The 24693-nt window shown below is 39.0% G+C and overlaps 1 protein-coding gene across 1 annotated transcript in view; it reads right to left on the reverse strand.

Moving 5' to 3' along the window:
- Positions 1–4306: 4306 nt before the first annotated feature.
- The window catches only part of LOC128666717 (gastrula zinc finger protein XlCGF26.1-like), a 93610-nt gene continuing 73223 nt past the window's right edge, over positions 4307–24693 (reverse strand). Inside the window, exons 4-5 of the mRNA XM_053721461.1 lie at positions 18724–18828; positions 4307–5896 (exon numbers count right to left, since the gene is read on the reverse strand). Coding sequence (XP_053577436.1) covers positions 4755–5896; positions 18724–18828 — 1247 coding nt within the window. The 3' untranslated portion in view covers positions 4307–4754. The remainder of the gene's footprint in view (positions 5897–18723; positions 18829–24693) is intronic.

Raw genomic sequence — 24693 nt, forward strand, 5'->3', positions numbered from 1 at the left:
GGGCCACCCCTTCATGATGATTTTGTTTTGGCGAGTTTCTTGTTCTGCTTGAATTTATTCCAAGGTTGAGACGGTTTCCAAGTTCCCTTGGACTGCTCAGGCTTTGTGGAGGGCTAATGGCGTTGTAATTTATCCGAACGAAAGGGACGAAAATTAGGACCCTGTCCTTTAGGTTTATTCTTCTTATCCTGTGGTAGAAAGGCACCTTTGCCCCCAGTGATCATGGATATAATTGAGTCCAAGCCTGGGCTGAAAAGAATCTTCCCCTTAAATGGAGGGGAAGTAATCTAGATTTTGATGTCATGTCCGCAGACCAAGACTTCAGCCAGAGTGCCCTACAGACTAGAACAGAAATACGTGTTATGTTGACATTCAGGCGACTGATCTGCATATTGGCATTGCAGATAAAAGAATTAGCTACCCTCAAGGCCTTAATTCTTTCATTTCTCGTCAAGGGGAGTTTCCACCACTATCATTTCCAACAGAGTCGCACCAATAGGTAGTGCTCCAGCCACCGCAGCAACTGCTGCTGCAGGTTGAAACAAATATCCCGTGTGCTGAAACATCTTTCTTAACAGAGTTTCTATCTTCTTATCCATGGGCTCCTTAAATGACAAACTATCCTCAAGCGGGATAGTAGTGTGTTTATCAAGCGTGGAGATAGCTCCATCCACATTAGAGACGGAACCCCACAACTCCAACTGAGAGTCTGGAACTGGGTACAATTTCTTAAAGGAAGAGGAAGGGGAGGAAGAAGATCCAAGTCTCTCCCATTTATTCTTAATAATATTTGCCATCTTTACAGGAACCAGGAAAGTCTGTGGCACCACCCTATCCTCAAAAACCTTATCAAGCTTAGGAATAGAAGGTTCCTCTGGTAATTTAGGTTCTGGAACCTCTAAAGTAGCCAACACTTCTTTTAACAGAAAGTGTAAATGTTCAATCCTAAATCTAAAGTCTGGTTCCGCCGCAGCTGGAGGTTTAGAGGCCGCAGATTCCGACCCAGAAAGAGCATCCTCTGAATTATCAGAGGCATCTTCATCAGCGGATAATCTTGTATCAGATAAATCCAACAAGTTGGTAGATGACCCCTGGGAAGGATAGCAATATTTGACCTTTCGCTTGCGCTTAGCAGGGCGAGGTAAAGCACTGAAGGCCGCAGACACTGCTGTTTGTAGCTGTATCGGTAAGTGGGCCCCTCCCGAAGGAGGATTAGCAGTGCAATGGGAAGCTGCATGTGTAATGGGAGATGACAGCAGGGAATGCACCTCACAAGACGGAGACCCCTCAGAGGTGGACGGCTCAGTGGTACTAAACATCTTGGTTTTCTTAGATATAAGTACTTTATCAAGACATGCGGAACATAATTTTGCAGCAGGGTATACCGTAGCCTCCTCACAATAAAAACAGGTATTCAATTTAGGTAAAGAGGGAGTACCCTCATCAGAGTCCTCCATAGCTTGCGCTTTTCAGATGGACTATAGAAAGAGATAAATGGCACCTTTTTACCCCCAATGGCTGGGCCACTCACCACCTCCTTTGACCTAAGCTCCACAGAGAAACTGCTTAGTCTCCTGTAAACCGCACAGTCAGAAAAGAGGAAATCAATGAGACCACACCCGGTTACGTGGTGTGCCATGCAGGACCACCCCTGCTCCTGGAATAAGCGTGCCAAACCTAACAGGCCGCGCAGTTATCCAAAAATGAAAGTAAAACCTGATGTTCCAACATCTGCCTGAGCCTCATCTCACACATTTTGCAGCATGAAACATAATAAAGCAAATTATGCGTCAATCCCCCCCTGTTCAATAATCCCCTTCTGGAGATATTAACCTTTGATTCCATACAGATAAAAGGAGTCACACTGTGACCCTGTCTTCTTGCATTATCATAGGAGTATAAAATGAAACAATCCTACCGGAATCACCTCCATGGAAAAGACACAGCCTCTCAAATTTGACAGTCTTGTAGCATCACACCTGACATGGACTTGAGTGATATAAGCAGGCAGTGAAACTCGTCAACACTGATTGCTTAGGAGCTGTTAATACAAGTCTGGATGGTTTCGTTCCTGCATTTCCAGACCCTAACATTCGTCAATGCTCTCACTGAGAGGCTGACAAGACTACTTAAAACTCCAGTCCCATGCCGAAGGGTACTACCCTCCATAAGAGACTACTCTGAATTTTCCGACACTTCTCTGCCATCCTCCTGTGACAAAAGGCAAAGAATGACTATGGGATGAGGGGAATGGGGGAGTTATTTAAGCCTTTGGCTGCGGTGTCTTTGCCTCCTCCTGGTGGCCAGCTTCTGTATTCCCACAAGTAATGAATGAAGCCGTGGACTCTCCTCATATTAAGAAGGAAAAAGCGTTTTATTTTAGTACTGGCAGACTTTCTGCCAGTACTTAAGATGGCAGGGACAATTGTGAGGTAGGGGAGGGAAGAGAGCTGTTTGAGAGGGGTCAGGGGGTGTGATGTGTCAGATGGGAGGCTGATCTCTACACTAAAGCTAAAATTAACCCTACAAGCTCCCTAATTAACCCCTTCATTGCTGGGCATAACACACTTGTGGTGCGCAGCGGCATTTAGCGGCTTTTTAATTACAAAAAGTAACACCAGAGCAATATAGTTTTGCTATTTCTGAACAAAGGGGATCCCAGAGAAGCATTTACAACCATTTGTGCCATAATTGCACAATCTGTTTGTAAATAATTTCAGTGAGAAACCTAAAGTTTGTGAAAAGTTTTGTGAAAAAGTGAACGATTTTTTTTATTTGATCGCATTTTGCGGTGAAATGATGGCATAAAATATACCAAAATGGGCCTAGATCAATACTTTGGGTTGCCTACAATATATATATTATATATATATATATATATATATACACACATATACACACAGGTGGCCCTCGTTTTACAACGGTTCAATTTACACCGTTTCAGAATAACAACCTTTTTTCCAGTCATGTAACTGCTATTGAAAAGCATTGAGAAGCAGTGCATTTATTAAAATAGCCAGTAGGTGGAGCTGTCCGCTGGTGTTGCAGCAAAGCCAAGCAAGCTGAAATTAATCAGTTTAACCAGACCTGAGCTATCGAGCAGATTTCAAAGGAACAAGATCTTCCTGTCTATAAATCAGTCCAGATTGGAATGCATAGAAAGAACTGTTTGCAGAAAAATGCAAGTGAAGTCTGTGTTGTGTGATTATTTTATTATGTTTATAATGCTGTTTAGCAAATGTTTTTGTTCATTTAACTTAGTTTAATTATAAATTCTGTGTTGTGTGATTATTTTATTAGGTTTATAATGCTGTTTAGCATTTAAAGTCTTCATTTCAAAGCTTTAAAAATAATGTATTAGGTGTTACTTATGACAATTTTGAGAGGGGCCTGGAACCTAACTCCCTCACTTCCCATTGACTTACATTATAAACTGGGTTTCAATTACAACGGTTTCGATTTACAACCATTCCTTCTGGAACCTAACCCTGGCGTAAACTGAGGGCTACCTGTATATATATATTAATATATATATGTCAATGGATATTTAGGAATTCCTGACAGATATCAGTGTTTCAATGTAACTATTGCTAATTTGGGGGGGGGGATGGTTTGGAAATAGCAAAGTGCTACTTGTATTTATTGCCCTATAACTTGCAAAAAGCAAGAACATGTAAACATTGGGTATTTCTAAACTCAGGACAAAATTTAAAGACTATTTAGCATGGTTGTTTTTTGGTGGTTGTAGATGTGTAACAGATTTTGGGGGTCAAAGTTAGAAAAAGTGTTATTTTCAATTTTTTTCATATTTTATAAAAAAAATATTGTAAATTATAAAGATATGATGAAAATAATGGTATCTTTAGAAAGTCCATTTAATGGTGAGAAAAACTGTATATAATGTGTGGGTACAGTGAGTAAGAGGAAAATTACAGCTAAACACAAACACCACAGAAATTTAAAAATAGCCCTGGTCCTTAAGGGTAAGGCAATTGAAAAATGGTCTGGTCACTAAGGGGTTAATCTTTTCTTCCAACCTTATCCTTCACGTTATCTGGTTTGAGTGATGTTGCAGGAGGGTATTACTGACGTTTAACCCTCTTTATTGATAGCGTGTAGGAATTGACACTATCTTTTCTTTAAGATTTGAATGGCTACCGATAAAGTTTTATTTTAACCCTTTACACATACTTCACACGTTTCCCCCTATTATTTAATGTACATTTCACCCCTTAGCTACTGACCCTGCAGATTTAAACTATATCATTATTTCATCTATATCATGACAGAAATCTACAACAAAAGGTGAAAAAATGCATATTTTATTACAATTTTAATAAACTAGGTTGTTGGAAAATAACACTATGGTTTTCTATAGAAATTAGTAATTGAACGGAATTATTTTTTTCCCAATGCATTTTATGTAGCTAGGAGGATATCCTATTCCATACAAGTGTTTTTGGAGCCCTATTGTATTTTTTATGTTAATGTAGGGGCTCACCCTGTAAACCTTTTCATCTGGTAAATTTAAATTCCAGCTAGAGAAACACTGTCACCTCAGTGATCACCTAACTATAATGCCCTCAACAGTACCTAAATGTCATATAAATAAGGGCTTATGGTTATATTTGTAACTTCAATACAAAGGGGCTCCAGATGATCACTTGGCTATTCAAACCTATATAGGAACCCTTGTAAATGCTTGAGGTGCAGAAGGGGTATTAAAAAGCTCCAAACCTGCGCACCCCAGGGGATCACATGTAGTCATCATCAGCACTAGGTACTGTGTGGGTGACAACTCTGTGATTTACTTTATTATGAGTTTTCTCATGCTTAACAAGAGTCGATCTCAGTCTAAAACATTTCCCACATTTAGAACATGTATATGCTTTCTCTCCTGTATGAATTCTCTGATGGCCAATAAGAGTTGTTTTCAGAGTAAAACATTTCCCACAGTCAGAACATGAAAATTCTTTCTCTCCTGTATGAATTTTCTGATGGCCAATAAGAGTTGATTTCCGAGTAAAACATTTTCCACAGTCAGAACATGCAAAGGCTTTCTCTCCTGTATGAATCTTCTGATGCTTATCAAGAGATGATTTCCAAATGAAACATTTCCCACAGTCAGAACATGAATATTCTTTCTCCCCGATATGAATTTTCTGATGCATAATAAGACTTAATTTCCAAGTGAAACATTTCCCACAGTCAGAACATGAAAATGCTTTCTCCCCTGAATGAATTTTCTGATGCATATTAAGACTTGATTTCCGTTTAAAACATTTCCCACATACAGAACATGAAAATGCTTTCTCCCCTGAATGAATTTTGAGATGGACAATAAGATCTGATTTCAAAGTAAAACATTTCCCACATACAGAACATGGAAATTCTCTTTCTGAATGCATTTTCTGATGGGCAACAAGACGTCCTTTCTGTGTAAAACATTTCCCACATATAGAACAGGAAAATGGTTTCTCTCCTGTATGACTTTTCAAATGTCTATAAAGATTTGCTTTCTGGTGAAAACATTTCCCACATTCAGAACATGGAAATCCTTTCTCCCCCATATGAATTTTCTGATGCATAATAAGATTTGATTTCCGATTAAAACATTTCCCACAGTCAGAACATGAAAATGCTTTCTCCCCTGAATGAATTTTGAGATGGACAATAAGATTTGATTTTATAGTAAAACATTTCCCACATACAGAACATGGAAATGCTTTTTCTCCTGTATGAATTTTCTGGTGACTAATAAGCTGTGATTTCTTAATATAACATTTCCCACATTCAGAACATATATTTCCAATTTGTTTTGTTTCATTTTGAAGATTTAAATAAACTTCTGTACTCTGACCATGATGACTAGAATCATTGCAGTTTATGAATTCACCTGTCAATAAGAAACAGAATGGAAGTAATGTTATTTATTAAAAGTATATACAGTAAAGTTAAAAAACTCATTCAGAAAGAGCAGCAGTTTTAAAGAAACTTTCCGATTTACTACCATTATCAAATTTTGCAGTGTTTTTTTTCATGAAACAGGAGGTCTTACAATTGGAGAAAAACACTTTCCGAGTGTTATTGCATTTTTTTTTTATTATGCACTTGTTAATTATGCAAGTCTACTAGTGGCCCTTTAATGACATAAGCCTCCTAGATTACAAGTGGAGCACTAATTTATTGCACGCCTGAAACGGGCAGATTTGTCGGTTTGCGGGTCAGCGATAAATAACCAGCCATGACAAGTGGCTGGTTATTGCTACAGCGAGCTCGTGGTAGCAATTAGCGCTGAGAAGATTAACCAGAGATCAGATCTCTGGTTAATTTTATAAAAGTCTACCAAAGGCCCCCATAATACAGTGTAATATACTTTATTAAAAAATATTGACAGTAGCATCTTTATTTTTTTAATAAAGTAACTGCACTTAGCAGTTTTGGGGGGGCTAAAGTTATCGGCTGTAGGGTGATTGCAATGTAAAGGCACTTTTCAGTGCTTTGTTTTCTCTGTCTATGGGTACTGTGTGTTCCCTGTAAATATATATGTATGTGTTAATATGTTTAAATACATATACATTTATGTGTTTAGGTGTATATACATATATATTTATGTGTTACTATGTGTATATACATATATATTTATGTGTTACTATGTATATATACACATATATATTTATGTGTAAGTATGTGTATATACATATATATTTATGTGTTAGTATGTGTATATACATGTATATTTATGTGGTATGTGTGTATACATATATATTTATGTGTTATTATGTGTATATACATATATATTTATGTGTTACTATGTATATATACATATATATTTGTGTTACTATGCAATATTTTGCGCTACACTTATAATCTAGCCCATAATTATTTCTATCATGAGAGTTAGCCAGGAACCCCTACCCTTGTAGCGCACACTGTGACCCCTACACCTTTCCCCAGCTCTATGCTAAGGCTTAAGGGCAGTTTACTGAACATTAGGGACTGTTTTTAAGTGCCACTTAGTCAAAGACTGAACTAAATTGAAATTGATGTTGTCATTTTCTACTAAAGTATTTAGACCTTTCAAAATTGTGTTCACAGAAAAGTTTAGTAATACTTTAGTAATACAATTGTTTCAGTCCAAAAACAATCTTTACAAAATACTGCTTGTAGAGAAAACAAGGACATTTCTAGAACAACTAAAACAAAGGCCCCATGTGGTATAGTATATAAAATCTTCAATAGAGAAAAGAATCTAACTCTTGTGATGGTTGTCACTTTACCAAGTGTCAATGACACCTTCTGGGATAATAAGCACCTCCCCAGCTAGCTGTAAACCATACGGATGATAAGGATTGGTTACCTGGAAAGACTTAGAGACCCCAATAATGGTAAAACCAAAAGGGTATCAACTTGTGCCACAATTCTAAAATAATAAAATGTATTCTTACCTGATAAATCATTTTCTTTCTTGGAAGTGGGAGTTCACAAAATCCTATTCTTACATAGGGGACTTATAGCCTGGCCACCCTGAGGAGGCAAAGACAACCCAAGCAGAGCATTTAACTATCCCTCCTACTTTCCTTCCCTCCCATAGTTCATAACCGAGCATAGGAAAAGTGCAATAAAAAGGGGTAAAGAGGTGCAAACTAGGACTGCCGCTACCAAAAAACAAGGCAGTTTGTGGACTCTTACTACCAAGAAAGAAAATAATTTATCAGATAAGAATACATTTTATTTTCTTTATAATGGTAGTGAGAGTCCACAAAATCCTACTCAAATATATGGGAATCTATACCCAAGCTGTGGAGTCCAAAAGGTATGAATATATATACTGGTTCTGAGATCTAAAAATGAAAAGTAGCTATCCCTCCTACTTCCCTTCCCTCCTACTTCCCTTCCCTCCCATAGTTCATAACCAAGGATAGGGAAAAGTGCAAACTAGGACTGCCACCACCAAAAAAACATGGTGGTTTGTGGACTCTCTACCAAGAAAGAAAATAATTGATCAGGTAAGAATAACTTTTATTTTCTTTCTAATGGTAGTGAGAGTCCACAAAATCCTACAAAAATATATGGTAATCTATACCCAAGCTGTGGAGTCCACAAAGTATTTAGGGTAGGATCAATAGGTAAGGCAGTCACCTAGTTGCCAAGCACCCCCACCTGAAGAACCTTTCTCCCAAATTATGCCTCAGCCGAGGCAAAAACATCAAACTGGTAACATTTTGTGAAAGTTTGTAGGGATGACCAGGTAGCAGCCTTGTAGATCTGTTCAACTGAAGTCTCATTCTTAAAGACCAAAGACGTTGACACCAAACGGGTATACTGAGCAGTAATACAAGTTGAAGGCTGCTGACCCGCCTCCAAGTAAGCCATACAAATAAGATTTTACAGCCAAGAAGACAAAGAAACAGCAGTAGCCTTTTGACCCTCCATCTACCAGAAAAAAGTACAACAAAGCTAAAAGATTGACGAAAATCCTTGGTAGCATGAAGGTAAAACGTTAATGTATAGAACAAACAGTCAATCCCTCTAATGTACTCTAGGCTTGTACTGTTATGTGAAATGAAATATGGGCAGCAAATAGAGCCAAACACGAGTCACCCTGTAATAATCCTCTGCAGAGGGTAAACACAGCTCACATTCCGCAAAAGCCCAATTGAGGACTACGGATCTCTCACCAGTATAAAACCGTCACTAAGTCCTCTGTTTACGATCTGTGTCCCCACTCCTCCTGTTTCCTTGTTTATGCTCCCGCTCCTGTTCGGTGTGTTCAGCTCCCCAAATGAAGCTGTCCTGCTTCGATACTGCACGGCTGGCGTCCAAATGTCAAAGCGTTCCACCCATCCTCCAATGGGGTCCTTGCTAGGGCTCAAAGCTGCTCCAATCACAGTGTGGCTGACAAGTTTTCAAAGCGACGAGGCTCTAGCTGTGTGAAAATCGGTTTAATGCAACAAACAGCAATACAGCAATCCTCATTAAAAGACACTTCTTTATTCAAAATGCTAAATTATGAAAAACTTCAAGAGCACAAACACATCACAAGAAAAATGGCATGTCAGACTAGGCACCAAACCGTCCTACATGTTTCGGCTGCTCTTGCCTTAATCAGACATGATTGGATATCTACAGTTCTGCCCTTAATATATACCATTACCATCCTATTGGATAGAACTGACACGCCTACAAATAATATTACGATTAGAGGAACTGCTTTGTAAGAGTCAAGTGCAAAAACACAGCATGAGAACATATCTAAATCATCTGATGACTTGAATACTAGCGCTAGGAATATATAAACATAACATGGATTGTATAACTTCCTATCTCTGTACGTCACCAAATGTAACAAATAATATATACACATGTATTGAAAAATGACACACGTCTAATCATTACTTAGTGTAACCATAAATAGCAAAGTTTATTAACTAAAGGTACCTCCAGACTCAAATTTAAAGTCACAGTAAAGAATAACTATTAAATTCTTATTAATTAGTACATTAATATAGGGCACCAAATCTTAGGTCATAAAAGGAGACTTGGAATCTGAGGAGATAGCCAGAACACATGCTACAAAAATCTCTGTGGTCAGTATTGTGGTACGCACCACCAAAAGTAGGCATAGTATTAATTTATTTTCCAAGAAATAATGACATCCCCTTCAATATTGAAACCTGACAGACTACGCATTTTTAGCTTAAAAATCCAGAATGCTTTGCGTAACAGCAACCGAGCTGATCTTTCGCCTCCCCTTAGAGGGGTTGCGAACACATTCTATAACCTGCCACAAAAATGAGGAAACATCACCCCCATGTGTGGATATAAAATGTCTCGAATTTCCTGAGCATTCATCATTGTTGGAGATGTCATTTAAGTGCTCCAGAATTCTGGAGTGAGCCTCCCTGGTGGTGCAACCTACATACTGACCTTCACATAGGGTGCATTCAATCAGATAGACTACAAATGAATCCTGCAGTTAGTACAGCTAAATCAAATACACAGTTAGTATTTCTTGACTGGAAATTATTTGTAATTTTGCTATGTTTACACGCTATGCACTTTGTGTAATGGCATTTATAGTGCCCTTTAATACTGAGCCAGCTGCTGCCAGTTTTGGTCTTACTCTTAAGTATACTCGGGGCCACCAAATTACCCTATAGTGCAAGCACGTCTAGAAACAAAATTACATCTCTTTGCTACAAGGTCTTTAAGACTGTCCTCAGCTGTTAAAATTCAAATGTCTATTGACTATATTGCAGATCTCTCTTTAATGCCCTGACCACATCCAGAATGTGTAATAATCTCTTTTTAGGAGAACCGGGCTTAGGACAAAGGACGGCACAACAATTTCCTGATTTACTTTGGTAAATAAAAAGATAAGGGGGGAGGCGTGTCTGGGCGGCAGCCATAATAAGTCGTAAATTCAGAAGCTCCTAGAAAAATCACGGTAATCCGCCGATTATCTACCATCATCTAAACCATCCTCCCATGGAAACACCAGACCTAGCACCCTTATTGGCTTGCTGAATAGCACCATACCAAACTTGATGTATTTTCACTTTCTGTGACCTGAACCAGACCTCGGAGGACTAGGGCGGCGGCCTATATACGAGACCTCAGCACCCCCCCCCCTGTATATCAGGGTAGAGCAGCTGCTAGCCTGCTGTTTTCTTAACCAACACTGCTAATACTGATAAGAGCCAATCTTGCAAAGAAAGGGGTCGATAAAAGTATCAATTATGAAGGAGATATACCTTTTAATGCACACATTATAAAAGAACTTTGAAAATGAATTCTGCATAAAAATGAAGGAACTGAGGACCTCAATAAAATCAGAGGTTGGGCTGACAGACAGAGCCTTGCTTGCAACAGATCACTACGCAGTAACCCCAACCATCAAAGGTGAGTCGCAGCCTGAAAACATAAAAACAACCAACCTACTAGCAAAGGACCTGTATCTGGTGGCGAATCTGGACCTCGAGTCCCGGGACCCAATCTGCCACGGCCACCTCAAGGTCGATGTATCTGTTGGATCTCTGCGAAGAAGAGCTTCCCGCTTCATGAGAGAAATCTTGGTGATGGAGGGGAATCATCCAACGCTGAACACCGCACCAGTAAAGTCACACAAATCTGGTTGCGTGGATCGGGGGATGCAGCCGGCCCCCTGATGCACTGATCTATTGTTTCCTTGCCAGTGACTGTGCTCTAACGTTGGCCCAAGCTCGGCTTGCATACTTTCTAATGGAAACTGAAGATGTTTTGCAGATGGCGTTTTGTGGTTTACATACCGGGACTATGTCCACACTTTGCCTTAAGACTGGCATTGGGTAATGTACCCTAAGACACTTAATTTTTGCAAAGGGGCTCTACTTTTAGGACACTGCCCTTTACACTATCGCTGGGATGATGACTATAATGTCTGATGTTAGGTTCTGTTATGCCCATCAAAGCTTAGTTAAAATTGTGAGCCATATTGTTATTATCTCTCCCCAATGCTTAGCTCTTGTTTACATTTTGAAATATACTACAGGACCCTAGGATGTTATTGATGGGGATTCTGGTGCAAACCATATAAGTTGCATAATGGGCACTAGATTAGATTGTAGCCTTGTTTTATCTCCACATCCATTGCAATAAGGACTGCAAAATATGCAGCAATAACTGTTATTGCCAAATACAGCTCAAGATATAACTATCATGCGTAGATATGCATCAACTGTGTACATGTCACAGTCTATAACTGGGATAACTTCCTTTTCTATATTAATATATAATGAGTACAGTAGTCAATGGTAAATTAGATATGTATTAAGGCTGCAGACCTTTCATTTTAGCCTTCACAGCCCCACTGTAATATAGATGACAGCATAAATATAATTAAGTAACTGGGGTGACTATAATTTTTAGACACCGCTAATATTTGCAATACCATAATTATAAAAATGATATTTACCTCATAAGTTCTTATTCGCTACACAACAATTAGGAGGCGACAGAATTATGGATATTTGAGGAATAACACCCTGTTTTTGTGTAGATTTTGGGACATACATAATTCCTTTTTGAAAGGTCTTCTAGTGTTCCCTCTTATTACTCTAGGGTATCCTAATCTGCAATAGCTATCACAAGATGTTTTTTTTATATGCATCATACTACAACAATCCAGTCACATCCAGCAAAAGTGGAATGGCAATATAAGCGCTATTGACACGTCATACATCTATTTTAATACAGGGGTCCATTAGATATTGGTTATTCTCCCCTTTGGACCTCAAATTGTTTTTTTTATCTCCTTCATGATATAATGTAGATGACATCGTATTTCAATAAACGTTCCCCACTCACTGCATTTGAATACTAGCAACCGGTTGGCACACTATACTACATCACCTATAGCATGTATCTCAGCGTATTTGCTCTGTTTATCATTCCTTTAAACTCACATGTGGCTAGACCTCATGATAAACTATCTCCACTAGTTTCAACGGATATACATAAGCCCAAGAGTGGCCTTTATAACATCATCAGGAGATAGCGATACTTTTTAATAAGATATGTAGCTATATATTTTTAATATTACTTTACTATAATAGTTTATATTACAATAATCAATTAAACATTAATCTATACTACTTTAGATATTTGTCACTAATCAAGCCCATAAGTGGCTCTTTATCATAATAGTTCACCTCCAGTACTATTCCTTTCTACTTCCTGACCCAAGAGGGACCTTTATTTTCACAGGAGATTATAGAGTTGTATAAAGAGATTCATTTCTGTATGTTCATCACAATCACTCTTATATGCATATTTCATTGTACCCGTGTGCTCCTAGATACAAAGTTCATGTAGATAAGCTTGATACCTTCAATATGTGTTTTTCTCTTATACTGATCTAGTTGTATCTGTAACTATGTTTTCTCAGTGATTGAGCATATTTATTATGATGTAATTGCTGAAAAATTAAAAAAGATAAGCAGGATCGCACTGAAGAGCAGACAATTCTGAGACTCTTTGAGCAGAAGAAATTGCCAACAAAAATAACACGTTCCAAGTTAACAACGTAATATCAAGGGAATGCATAGGCTCAAATGGGAAATGCTGTAAAACTCTAAGAACAAAGTTAAGACTCCAATAGGTTTGAGAACTGGCCTGATTCTAGCCAGTGCTTAAACAAAAGATTAATCATCAGGCAACCGTGCCAACTTTCTATGTAACAAAACTGAAAAAGCCGATATCTGGCACTAAATAGAACTAGTTGATAGACCTTTTTCAAGTCCCTCTTGTAAAAACTGAATAATACGCGGAATTATAACTTTGCGTAAAGAGGAATTCAGCACACCAAGATAAGCACACCTTCCACACTTTATGATAGATATGTCTCCTAACAGGTTTGAGTGCCTGTATAAGGGGGATCTATCACAGACTCAGAAAAACCTCTCTGAGCTAAAATTAATTGTTCAATCTCCATGCAGTCAGCCTCAGAGATTCTAAATTTTGATAAAAGGACCATGAGCTAGAAGGTCCGATCTCTGGGGGAGACGCCATGGGAGGAGCAGACGACATCTTTATGAGATCTGCGCACCAAGTCCTGCGTGGCCACACGGGACGTACAAGGATTGCAGACACCTTCTGTTTCATCAAAGCTATAAATCCAGGAAGGAGCACAATCGGAGGAAACTGATAAACTAGTTGATAAAAGGTACTGCTAACGTGTCTACTAACTCCGCCGGAGGATCTCTTGACCACGATTCATATCTCGGAAGAATGAACTTGAGATGCAATGCCATGAGGTCTATGTCGGGAGACACCCAAGAACAATTTTGTTGAAAAATTCCTGATTGAGAGACCATTACCCAAGTGAAGAGCCTGTCGATTCAGATAATCCTGAGCTGGACAAGGATTTGTCATCGTCAAAAGCCTGTGATTGTCTGACAGCAGAAACACCAACAGTGCTGCTGGTCCTAGATTCAGAAGAACGTTTAACCTTCCTCTTGCGCTTATCTGCAGGTCGCATAGCTCCCAAGGCCGCAGACACTGCAGATTGCAATGAGTTGCAAAATCAGGAGGAAGAGCATTTATATCACCCAGCGGTATTGGGCAGGCGAACGTACCCCAGCATATTGCAAACTAGGGCTCAATTGCTGAGACTGAGGAATTAGAGCAGGGTAGTATACTATAGCAGCATCATGAATAGGCCACGCTAACTGAGGCTGAGGGATCAGGGTAGGTGAGCATACTACGGTAGTCTGAGTACTAGGGCCCACAGAAAAAGATTGAAGAACAGAGGACACACAAGAACTGCACAATTGTGCTGGGGGACAGACTATGTATAACTTGCAAAGCAGACATGTATTTGTGACAATAAGTATCTCTGAAGAGTCTCCCAGGTATTGATTTAATTATACTTTACAAAGAATACAATGTGGGAATTATTATTTTTGATGCTTTAAAGGTAGGTAAGCACTACACAAATGCAGCAGGAAATACCAGCAGATTGTACATAGAGCGGTATTAGCAGCAGAAAAACTGTGAAACACTTTATAGATCACTAGATCTGGAGCAGGGCCACCCTTAGCATTTGCGGGGCCCCTAGACCAGCCACCTTATGACCCACCCCAGTCCCAACTGAAAGTTTTCCCAATAAAGTAGAACACACAGGTGTAAGGTTGGCCCTAACGTTGGAACAAATAAATGTCAGGCATATAACATTAACATATAAAAAAGTTAGGGCTAGATTACAAGTGGAGTGTTATTTAGTACTAGAATAAAGCTTTTTGCATGCATGGGTTAGTGTGCATATTACCAGTTGAAAATAAATTGCGCGGAGCAAACTTCAGAAACCGCGACCATGTTAAATTGTTCTCCCCAAAGACTTCAATAGAGTGAAAATGGTGCGCAAAAAAGAACACTGCTTGTGAATGTTATCATTGGTAGCGCTGACAACTGACACCAGGAGCTTTTTGTTTGCTCAGACGCCACTGACACCGACAGCATCTCTGTGCGGGGCCCATTAAAGCGGGAGGCCCCGTGCTTTTACCCCTCTCGCCCTAATCAAGGGGCGGGTCTGATCTGGAGACACCAGTTATAGAAGCACATTATAAACTCTATAATGGAGGCTACTAAAGCAGGACTTAATAAATTATAAAGAAAGACTTAGTTTTTTGGGGTTTCATATCCTTTAAAGATAATTATTTTGTAATTCAGACAGAGCACAATTTGAGAAATGTTTCCAATTAACTTCTGTTCTCAAATTTGTTTTGTTCCAATGGTATTCTTTGTTGAATAACAGAGCACTACATTGCAAAAAATATTGCTGCCATCTAGTGCTCTTGCAAAAAACTGCTGTCATATAATGCTCTGGATACTTGTATGCTTATGAGCTTAAATCCCAGCTTTTTAACAAATGATACCAAGAGAACAAAGAAAAATTGAAATAGAGCAGACAATTATACAGCTTTCTAAATTACTTCTATCTGAATCATGACAGAAAACGTTTGGGTTTCATGTCCCTTTAACCTGTTCTGATTGGGTGAGAGAATGTGTCACAGTGATATTGCAGAAACTGTCAGGAGATATCAAGGGATTTATAAGGTTCAGGACAAAAGGATTTTCCATTTCATTAACCCCTTAACGACCTAGGACGTGCCAGGTACATCCTCCAAAAAACTACCCTTAAAGTGCCATAAAACAGGTTGAGATCTGTGCATATCCTAAAAGGGCTAATTAAAGGGACAGTAAACCTTAAAAATAATGTTATATAATTCTGCACATAGTGCAGAATTATATGACATTATATTAGCCAAACATTTATATGTCACAGGAGCGAGCTGCACTTAGTCTTATGGCGCGGTCGGGCCGGGCTGTGACTATACAGCTGGCCCGATGCACTGAGTAAATATAACAGACCCGCTCAGCAGAGAGCGGGTCTGTGAAACAGCGTTTTTTTTTGTTTTTTTTAATTAATAGGGGAAATTATGTTTTAAAATGTTTGGCTAATATAATGTTATATAATTCTGCACTATGTGCAGAATTATATAACATTTTTAAAGTTTACCGACACTTTAAGTAAAAATAGTTTGCATAAAAAAAAAATGTTTAACAATTGCTGGAGAGGATTTTAAAATAATTTTAAAAAATAAGGAAAATTAGTTACAAAGCTGTGCTGTCTGGAGCAGCTAACTCCAAATATATGCATGTGAAGGGTTATTCAGGTATTCCTGACCGATATCAGTGTTATTACTATTATACTTTATTTATTAAGCGCCAACATATTCTGCAGCGCTGTCCATGGATACAATTCATTTAAATAAAACAATACAAGACTTGCAAGATACAGGACAAAATTTACAAACACATACAGGAGGGTTTGAGGGCCCTATTCCCGTGGGAACTTATTACAATGTAACTAGCGCTAATTTTGAAAAAAAAAAAATGGTTTGGAAATAGCAAAGTGCTACTTGTACTTATTGCCCTATAACTTGCAAAAAAATCAAAGAACATGTAAACATTGGGTATTTCTAAACTCAGGACTCAATTTAGAAACTATTTAGCATGGGTGTTTTTTGGTGGTTGCAGATGTGTAACAGATTTTGGGAGTCAAAGTTAGAAAAAGTGTGTTTTCCATTTTTTCATCATATTTTATATTTTTTTTATAGTAAATTATAAAATATGATGAAAATAAAAATAATGGTATCTTTAGAAAGTCCATTTAATGACGAGAAAAACGGTATATAATATGTGTGGGTACAGTAAATGAGTAAGAGGAAAATTACAGCTAAACACAAACACTGCAGAAATGTAAAAATAGCCTTGGTCCCAAACGGTCAGACAATTGAAAAAGTGCTCTGGTCACTAAGGGGTTAATAAAAGGAAAAGGAATAGAAATAATTTATTGCTGAGCCATTTTAAAGATATTCTCAGTATTTTGCACTCATTGTATTAAGAGTTCAGCCCTATGTAAGTTCTATCACAATTACCACAAGTAGCTGAATTTTCATCTATGGGTGGGGAGAGAGGGGCTCTAAAAGACACATCATACACTCACCTGTGTCTCTCATACACGTACACTCACCTGTGTCCCGCATACGCGTACATATGACATGGTGATAATACAGCACTAGTATTCCAACAGCCCCTATACCTGACATGGGGACAATGCCGCACTAGTATTCCAACAGCCCCTATACCTGACATGGGAGCAATACAGCACTAGTATTCCAACAGCCTCTATACCTGACATGGGGACAATACCGCACTAGTATTCCAACAGACCCTATATCTGAGATGGGGACTATACAACACTAGTATTCCAACTGTCCCTTTACTTGATATGAGAACAATAAAGCACTAGCATTCCAAAAGCCCCTATACCTGACATGGGGATAATACAGCACTAGTATTCCAACTGTCATTTTACTAGACAGTACAATGCAATATTGTGAACATTTTTAATTGCTCAGAACTGTATGTGTGATACTCTTAAAGGGACAGTACACTGTAAAATTGTTTTTATATTAATGTATTTCAATGACTTGTTATAGCAGCTGCAGAGTATAAAATGTATGAGAAATTGCAATTTAATGTTTGTGAATATTAAGTAGCTGGTTTTGTGCTTTAAAACCACTGCCTATTAAAATAGTTTGAGCTTCAGGTAATACAGTATATCTCATTATGTTATCTCTTTGTGTACACACACCTGCTTCCTTATCTTATATATGTCTGGAAAACTAAAGCTCAATACATAGAGAGAACAATGAAAATTTATCATTACTTAACTATTCTGCACCCCACTGGGAGTGTACTTTCTTCTGCTAACTGAGTTTTCTTAGGCTATTCAATAGCTGAGACTCCAGTATCAAAACTTTCAGTATAGGTTGGGAAACCACAAGCTAAATCAGCTATTTCAAAGTCCAAATAGGGGTAAAGGAGCTTCTTGTAAACAATTTAATACACTCCAGCAGGTAAAATGGATCATTGGGAACAATTTAAATGGGAGAAGATTTTGGGGTGAACTGTCCCTTTAACTATTACTTGTGTGTACAAATGATGCTTTATTTCTTTATATTGTTGTACTTTTAATGCCACCTTTATTGGCAACTTCATTACAACTGATGAATTAAACTCCATCTAAAATATCACTAATAGTCTGGATCTGATTTTACAAAGGGGAGAGTTTACCAACCAGAAGCTACACACTAAAATGTATCTGCCGCGTCTGAGCAAATAGAACTCAAAAGAAGAGTGGAATCCAGCACACAATCCAATGGAGGAAACCCGCCAAGAGCTACTACCTGGCTCTCAAAACATAAGTGACAAAAGATAGCGGAGGGTCTCCAAAGCTGCAAAAAACTCTTTATTGTATATTCATATCCAAAACAGGATCAGAAGAAAGCCACAACGTTTTGGGGCTAATGCCACTTAATCATGTGATGCCAAAACATTGTGGCTTTCTTCTGATCGTGTTTTGGATATGAAAATACAATTTTAAGTTTTTTACAGCATTGGAGACCCTCCGCTATCTTTTGAGCAAATATAACTGTTAATTACACATCCAGCGCTACAGAATTTGGTGGCGCTACACAAATAAATAATAATAATTACATGAGGCAAATTTGGTAAAAGACGTACATTGGAAAGTTGTTTAAAATTTGAATTCTATCGGATTCCTGAAAGAAAAAAAAAAATAGGTTTCATGTCCCTTTAATAAGCGCTAATCACCTGTAGACGTAGTTATAGGAACTTCATCCTCCTCAGTCTTCACCTGATCACACGTAAACAGATTTTCTGTTATCTCAACTTTCACTATATCAGCGATATCTTCATCTGTACAAAAAAAGCAGATTCAGTGTTTATAGCACATGATCTAGGGTTTATATCACACGGTCTAGTGTTTCTATATCACACGGTCTAGTGTTTCTATATCACACGGTCTAGTGTTTCTAACTTTACCATAAAACAGTTGGTGCATTTCCCAGACAGACGATAGCACTAAATACACACACTGTGGTACTTCACCTCTTTACTTTTTTAGCTTAAATGGACATGAAACTTTTTTTTCCTTTCATAATTCAGACAGATTATACAGTTTTAAACATCTTTACAATTTGCTTCTATTACCTAATTTGCTTTTGTCTCTTGGTATCCTTTGTTGAAAAGCATACTTAAGTAGGCTCAGGAGCAGTAATGCAGTACTGAGAGCTAGCTGCTGATTGGTGGCTGCACATGTCTTGTCATTGGCTCTGTGCTCAGCTAGCTCCCAGTAGTGCATTGCTGCTCCTTAAACAAAATATACTAAGAGAATGAAGCAAAGTGTATAAAAATGTTATGTTCTATCTGTAAAATGTAAGGAATGGGTTTTGTGCCCCTTTAATAGACAGTAAACATGTTGTAATTACAGGATTTTCTGCACTTGTAATAAAGGACAATGTGACTTGTTTTTGTAATACATTAACACCTTGTTTGCTGCAGCGGTTTTATCTACTGAAGTGAAATAAATTGATTGCAAATAAATGCTTTACCTTTATGTTGTCATTTTAAATAGCTGTTTTTTATGCTGTATCATCACAAACTGGAAATGTAAATACTGCAGCAATGGCTAGAAAAAAAGCTACGCAAACAAGGGACAGCCACAGAAATCAACCTCCTAGTGGGTGATGAGAGAGAACCTAGTCTTTTTAAAGGGTGTTCCTGCACTAGCTTTAAAGGGACATGAAACACAAAAAATGTAATTCATGATCCAGATAGAGAATACGATTTTAAACAACTTTCTAGTTTACTTTTATTATCTAATTTACTTCATTCACCTGGTATCATTTGTTGAAGGTGCAACAATGCACTACTGGTTTCTAACTGAGCACATGGGTGAGTTAATGACAATTGTTATTTCTGCAGCCACCAATCAACAGCTAGAACCTAGGTGCTTTTCTGCTTCTGAGCTTGCCTAGATAAACTATTAAGCAAAGGATAACAAGAGAAGGAAGCAAATTAAATATAAGTAAATTGGAAAGTTGTTTAAATCTGATGTTCTATCTGAATCATGAAAGAAAAATGTATTGTTTCATGTCCCTTTAAGTAAAATATAATTTTAAATCTGTATGCCCTGGAAGACAAGAAAAGAGAGAGGCGCCCTTGGTGTAGCACGTCCTAAACAGCATGTGACAACTTCCAGCAATAGTGATTGAATACTCACAAGCAAACGTGCACATGCAGTGCAATAGTGGGCGAGCCGAAACTTCAGAGCCGTTCGGCTGACTCCCCAATGGCGGATCAGCTGGGTGATGAAGTTTCGCCGGTGACACAGGGATTCAAAGCTCCAAAACGCCCAGTATTGGTCAGCAAGGAGATGTGTATAGTCCACAGACTACAACGGCTTGAAAACAATTCTCCGGAGCAAGGAAGAGTGATAAAAATATTTTATTAAAAACAATTAAAAAAAAAAAAAAAAAAGCAACTTTTTAATTGTTTTTAATAAAATATTTTTATCACTCTTCCTTGCTCCGGAGAATTGTTTTCAAGCCGTTGTAGTCTGTGGACTATATACACATCTCCTTACTGGGCGTTTTGGAGCTTTGTGTTTCTATATCCCTGTGTCACCGGCGGAACACTGCTTCATCACCCAGCTGATCCGCCATTGGGGAGTCAGCCGAACGGCTCTGTAGTTTCGGCTCGCCCACTATTTCACTGCATGTGCACGTTTGCTTGTGAGTATTCAATCACTATTGCTGGAAGTTGTCACATGCTGTTTAGGACGTGCTGCACCAAGGGCGCCTCTTTTTTCTCGTCTTCCAGGGCATCCAGATTTATCGTACACACTTTGGAGAGAGCTGCCTGTCACTCGGGTTGATGCATCTTTTGTAACTGGACATTACTAGTGAGAGTCCTCGGTATAGGACTTTCCATGAGTGTTGGGACCTTTTTCCTAAGGATTTTCACACTTTATATATTGTATACATTTCATTATCAATACCATTGTATTTGTGTGTTATCATAATTTTTTATTTTTGATCATATTATATAATATATACAGGTTTTTATTATTTTTTATTATATTTTATAATATATACAGTTTGTGTTATAGTGGATTGGCGCACCTCTGGTTTTTGGGACATACAGGAGCTGTACTGTGTTGGTCCCATATTTTCGTTTTAAAATATAATTTTAACTTTCAATTGCCTGATTATATTGTTACTTTAAATTACAGGAAAAGGCTGAAAAAATATAATTTATGCTTAACTGATAAATTATTTTCTTTCTTGACAGTGAGTGCACAAATTAATTCATAACCTATGGGAAATACTTCACCTGGCCACCAGGAGGAGGCAAAGACACCCCAAACATAGCAGTAAATATCCCTCCCACTTCCCCTACCCTCTTAGTAGTTCAAGCCGAGGAGAAGGAAAAGTAGAGATAAAAGGGGTACAGAGGTGACATAAGACTGCCGCCGGCACTACCTCATTTCAGGGCGGGTTCGTGGACTCTCACTGCCAAGAAAGAAAAGAATTTATCAGGTAAGCATAAATAATATTTTCTTTCTAATGGCAGTGAGAGTCCACAAATTAATTCATGATTTCAATGTTGATTGAAAGGATCGCTTCCTCGTGTCCCCAGGTTCCCTGAGCTCTCAGAGAACCCCACACAGCAGCCCAGCCTGTCAAACCCGCGTCTGTTGTTAAGATCTCCCAGGACAGGCGCAGTCAGCACATGCCCTGGAGAACGGGTTCCTAAGACAGCCGCCAGGAAAGAGACTCTCGTCTCTGAAACCAGATATATTACCTGAGACAGGTCTAAAGGATTCCCGTTCCATCGCTTCAGCATACGTAGAGGTCTCAGATGAAAGCGAGCAAAAGGAATATCGTCTGAAGCCACAACTATAAGACCTTACACCTCCATGCGTTGAGCAACCGGAGGCCAAGTAGTGGATTGAAGTAGACAGCTGGCAGCCTGAAGCTTCTTCCTGCGTCGAACTGTGAGATAGATACGCATGCTGATAGAATGATGATTCATAGAAAATTCATTCCCGTGTTGGGGGAGAGGGAACTTTTTTTGAGATTTAATTTCCAGCCATGCGTCCAAAGATGCCAGAGTAACTGCTCTGTTTGAGATGTTGCTAAAATGTAAAGATGGCGCTGATCCAAGATGTTGTTAAAGTATGGCGCCACAGCAATCCCCTATAGTCTGACTACAGCAAGTAGAGCCCCAAGAACTTTGGCAAAGATCCTGGGAGCCATAGCTAAACCAAATGGAAGAGCTATGAAATGGTAATGCTTGTCCAGGAAAGCAAAATGTAGGTACTGGTAATGATCTTGGTGAATAGGAATGTGAAGGTATGCATCCTTCAGATCTATGGTAGTCATGAACTCACCATCTAGCATTAGAGGATGAATGGAACTGATGGTCTCCATCTTGAAGGAAGATACCCTTAAGAATTTGTTGAGGCACTTCTGGTCTAAAATCGTATGAAAGGTTCCCTTTTTTTTGGGAACAATGAATAGGTTTAAATATAAACCTATAGATACCAGATCTTCTACACATCGTAGGCAAACTGCTCTTTTTTCCGGCTTCCCTGAGATCCTTAAAAGGAGGAACCTGCCCTTTGGGTGGCTAGATCGGAAATCTTTTTTGTATCCTTGAGATATAATGTCCAAAACCCAAAAGGGATTCTACTGAAATCAGTTCAGATAAAGTGTCACATCAAAAAGTGACAGCTCCCGCTGCCACAGCAATACATATGGCAGGTTGGAAAAGCAAGCCTCCCTGGAGAAAGCCCTTTCTCAGGTATCCCTCTAGCTTCCTATCCATAGGGTCCTTAAAAGGATGTTCTATCCTCTAGAGGGATAGTAGTGAGTTTAGCCAGGGTGGAAATTGCACCGTTAACCTACAGGATACATTCTCTAAAAGCTTGGAGAAGTAGAAAACAGGGACACCAGGTTTTTCCCACTCCTTGGTTATGTCTGCCCCCAATGAGGTTACTGGTAACCCTTCAGGGGTTTTCAACTTAGGTTTAAACACTTAGGGGCCAATTTATCAATGTCTGCCTGACATGATACGCTATAGCGTATCATTAGTGTATCATGTCCGACAGACATCGTTGAATGCCAACAGCATACGCTGTCAGAATTTAACATTGCATAAGCAGTTCTGGTGACCAATCGGCTGCTAGCAGGGGGTGTCAATCAACCTGATCGTATAGGATCGGGCGGATTGCAGACCACAACCTCAGGGACAGCGGACCAGCGGTCTTAAGACTGCTGCTTCATAACTGCTAAAGGCTCATGCGGAAACAGGGACAGTTTGGACCTTGATAAAATCGCCCCCCATATTTAATTTATGTACCTGTTTTTTCCTCAGTGGGTTTACACTCAGGTAACTCCTAGTGTGCTTAAAACCTCTAAGTAAATATCTTAGGTGTTCAATTTTAAATCTAAAATGAATATCCTTAGAATCCCTTTCCAATTATCCAGAGGAGTTAGAGGATGAAAGTTCTCCTTCAGAACTAGCCAAGAAATGATCAACTTCAGAAAGCTGTATATGGATGACTGCTAAAGCTCTTACAGAACTGCTGGTTCTAGATTCAGAGGAACAGTGTTTAACTTTCTTCTTCCTTTTACCTAAAACTGGCATAGCACTTAGGGCAGCCAAAAGCGCAGATTGTAACTGGGCTGCAAAATCATGAGGAAAAGGGGATTTAGTTGGAGAACAGCATATGCCAGACTAGGGGCCGCCATTTGCGGTTGTAATACTGGCATATCTGGGCATACTGAAGTCTGAGATGCAGAACATCCAGGGGGAGAATGAGATTGCTGGGATACCGCAGATGTTACAAACTGCTATTTGTAACTGGCCCTTTAAATGAAAAATTGCCCTGCTTCCATGGATCGTGGAGAAGCCTATTTGCCAGCCTCCTTCCTCATGACTATGGCCCCTGGAAGATTGTGCCCCTGAGAACGTATTAACTTTTATTGGGTGTGTATGGCCCTTTAAGAACCGTCTGGGGACATATTGTGACTTTGGTGAACAATGCCCCTTTAAGACTATGTCCCCAGACCTGTAAAATAGCTTGTCCCTGGCTTTCTCCCACTTGGTTCAGTGAATGGGACTTGCTGAGCCAGGTGCCACACAGGCAGAGTGTTCCACAGAGGGGGAGCACTGTTACAGAGGCATTGGTTTTCATTGTGTGCCATTAAGAGTTAATTTTGTTGAGCTTCAAGAAGCTTTCTAAATGCAAGTTTGCTGGGATCAGCTCTAATTAAGTTTAGTGATAAAACATTCCCATTGTCTAATCAGACTGCTAGTGATAAGGTGGACTGCATTGTTTTATTGTGTGTAATGTTATCTGCTGAAGTAATGTTGTGGCCTGTCAAAGGGCGTTGCCTCTCTATCTAAATGCATCAAATGTGTGATTGGGGATTTTATACCTCCCCCTGAGAGTGTCTTTTTTGCATGTAACCTCAATAAAAACCAGGCTGTGTGTCCAGCACATCAGACCTATTCTGACCCTCTAACTTGCAGATTTGACTCATGTTTGTAGGGGACAGCTATATCACTACAGGGATTGCTATGTTTTTCATACTCCCTTAGCTACAGGGATTGCTACAGAAGGAAGAGGTTCACCTACTGGAGCCTGGTCGTAGGTCCAGGGCGCAGAGCAGACGGCGAGATACCAGCCCAGCAGAGGTGGTTCGTAGAGTC

This window comes from Bombina bombina, chromosome 7 (genome assembly GCF_027579735.1).
Source record: "Bombina bombina isolate aBomBom1 chromosome 7, aBomBom1.pri, whole genome shotgun sequence".
NCBI lineage: Eukaryota > Metazoa > Chordata > Amphibia > Anura > Bombinatoridae > Bombina > Bombina bombina.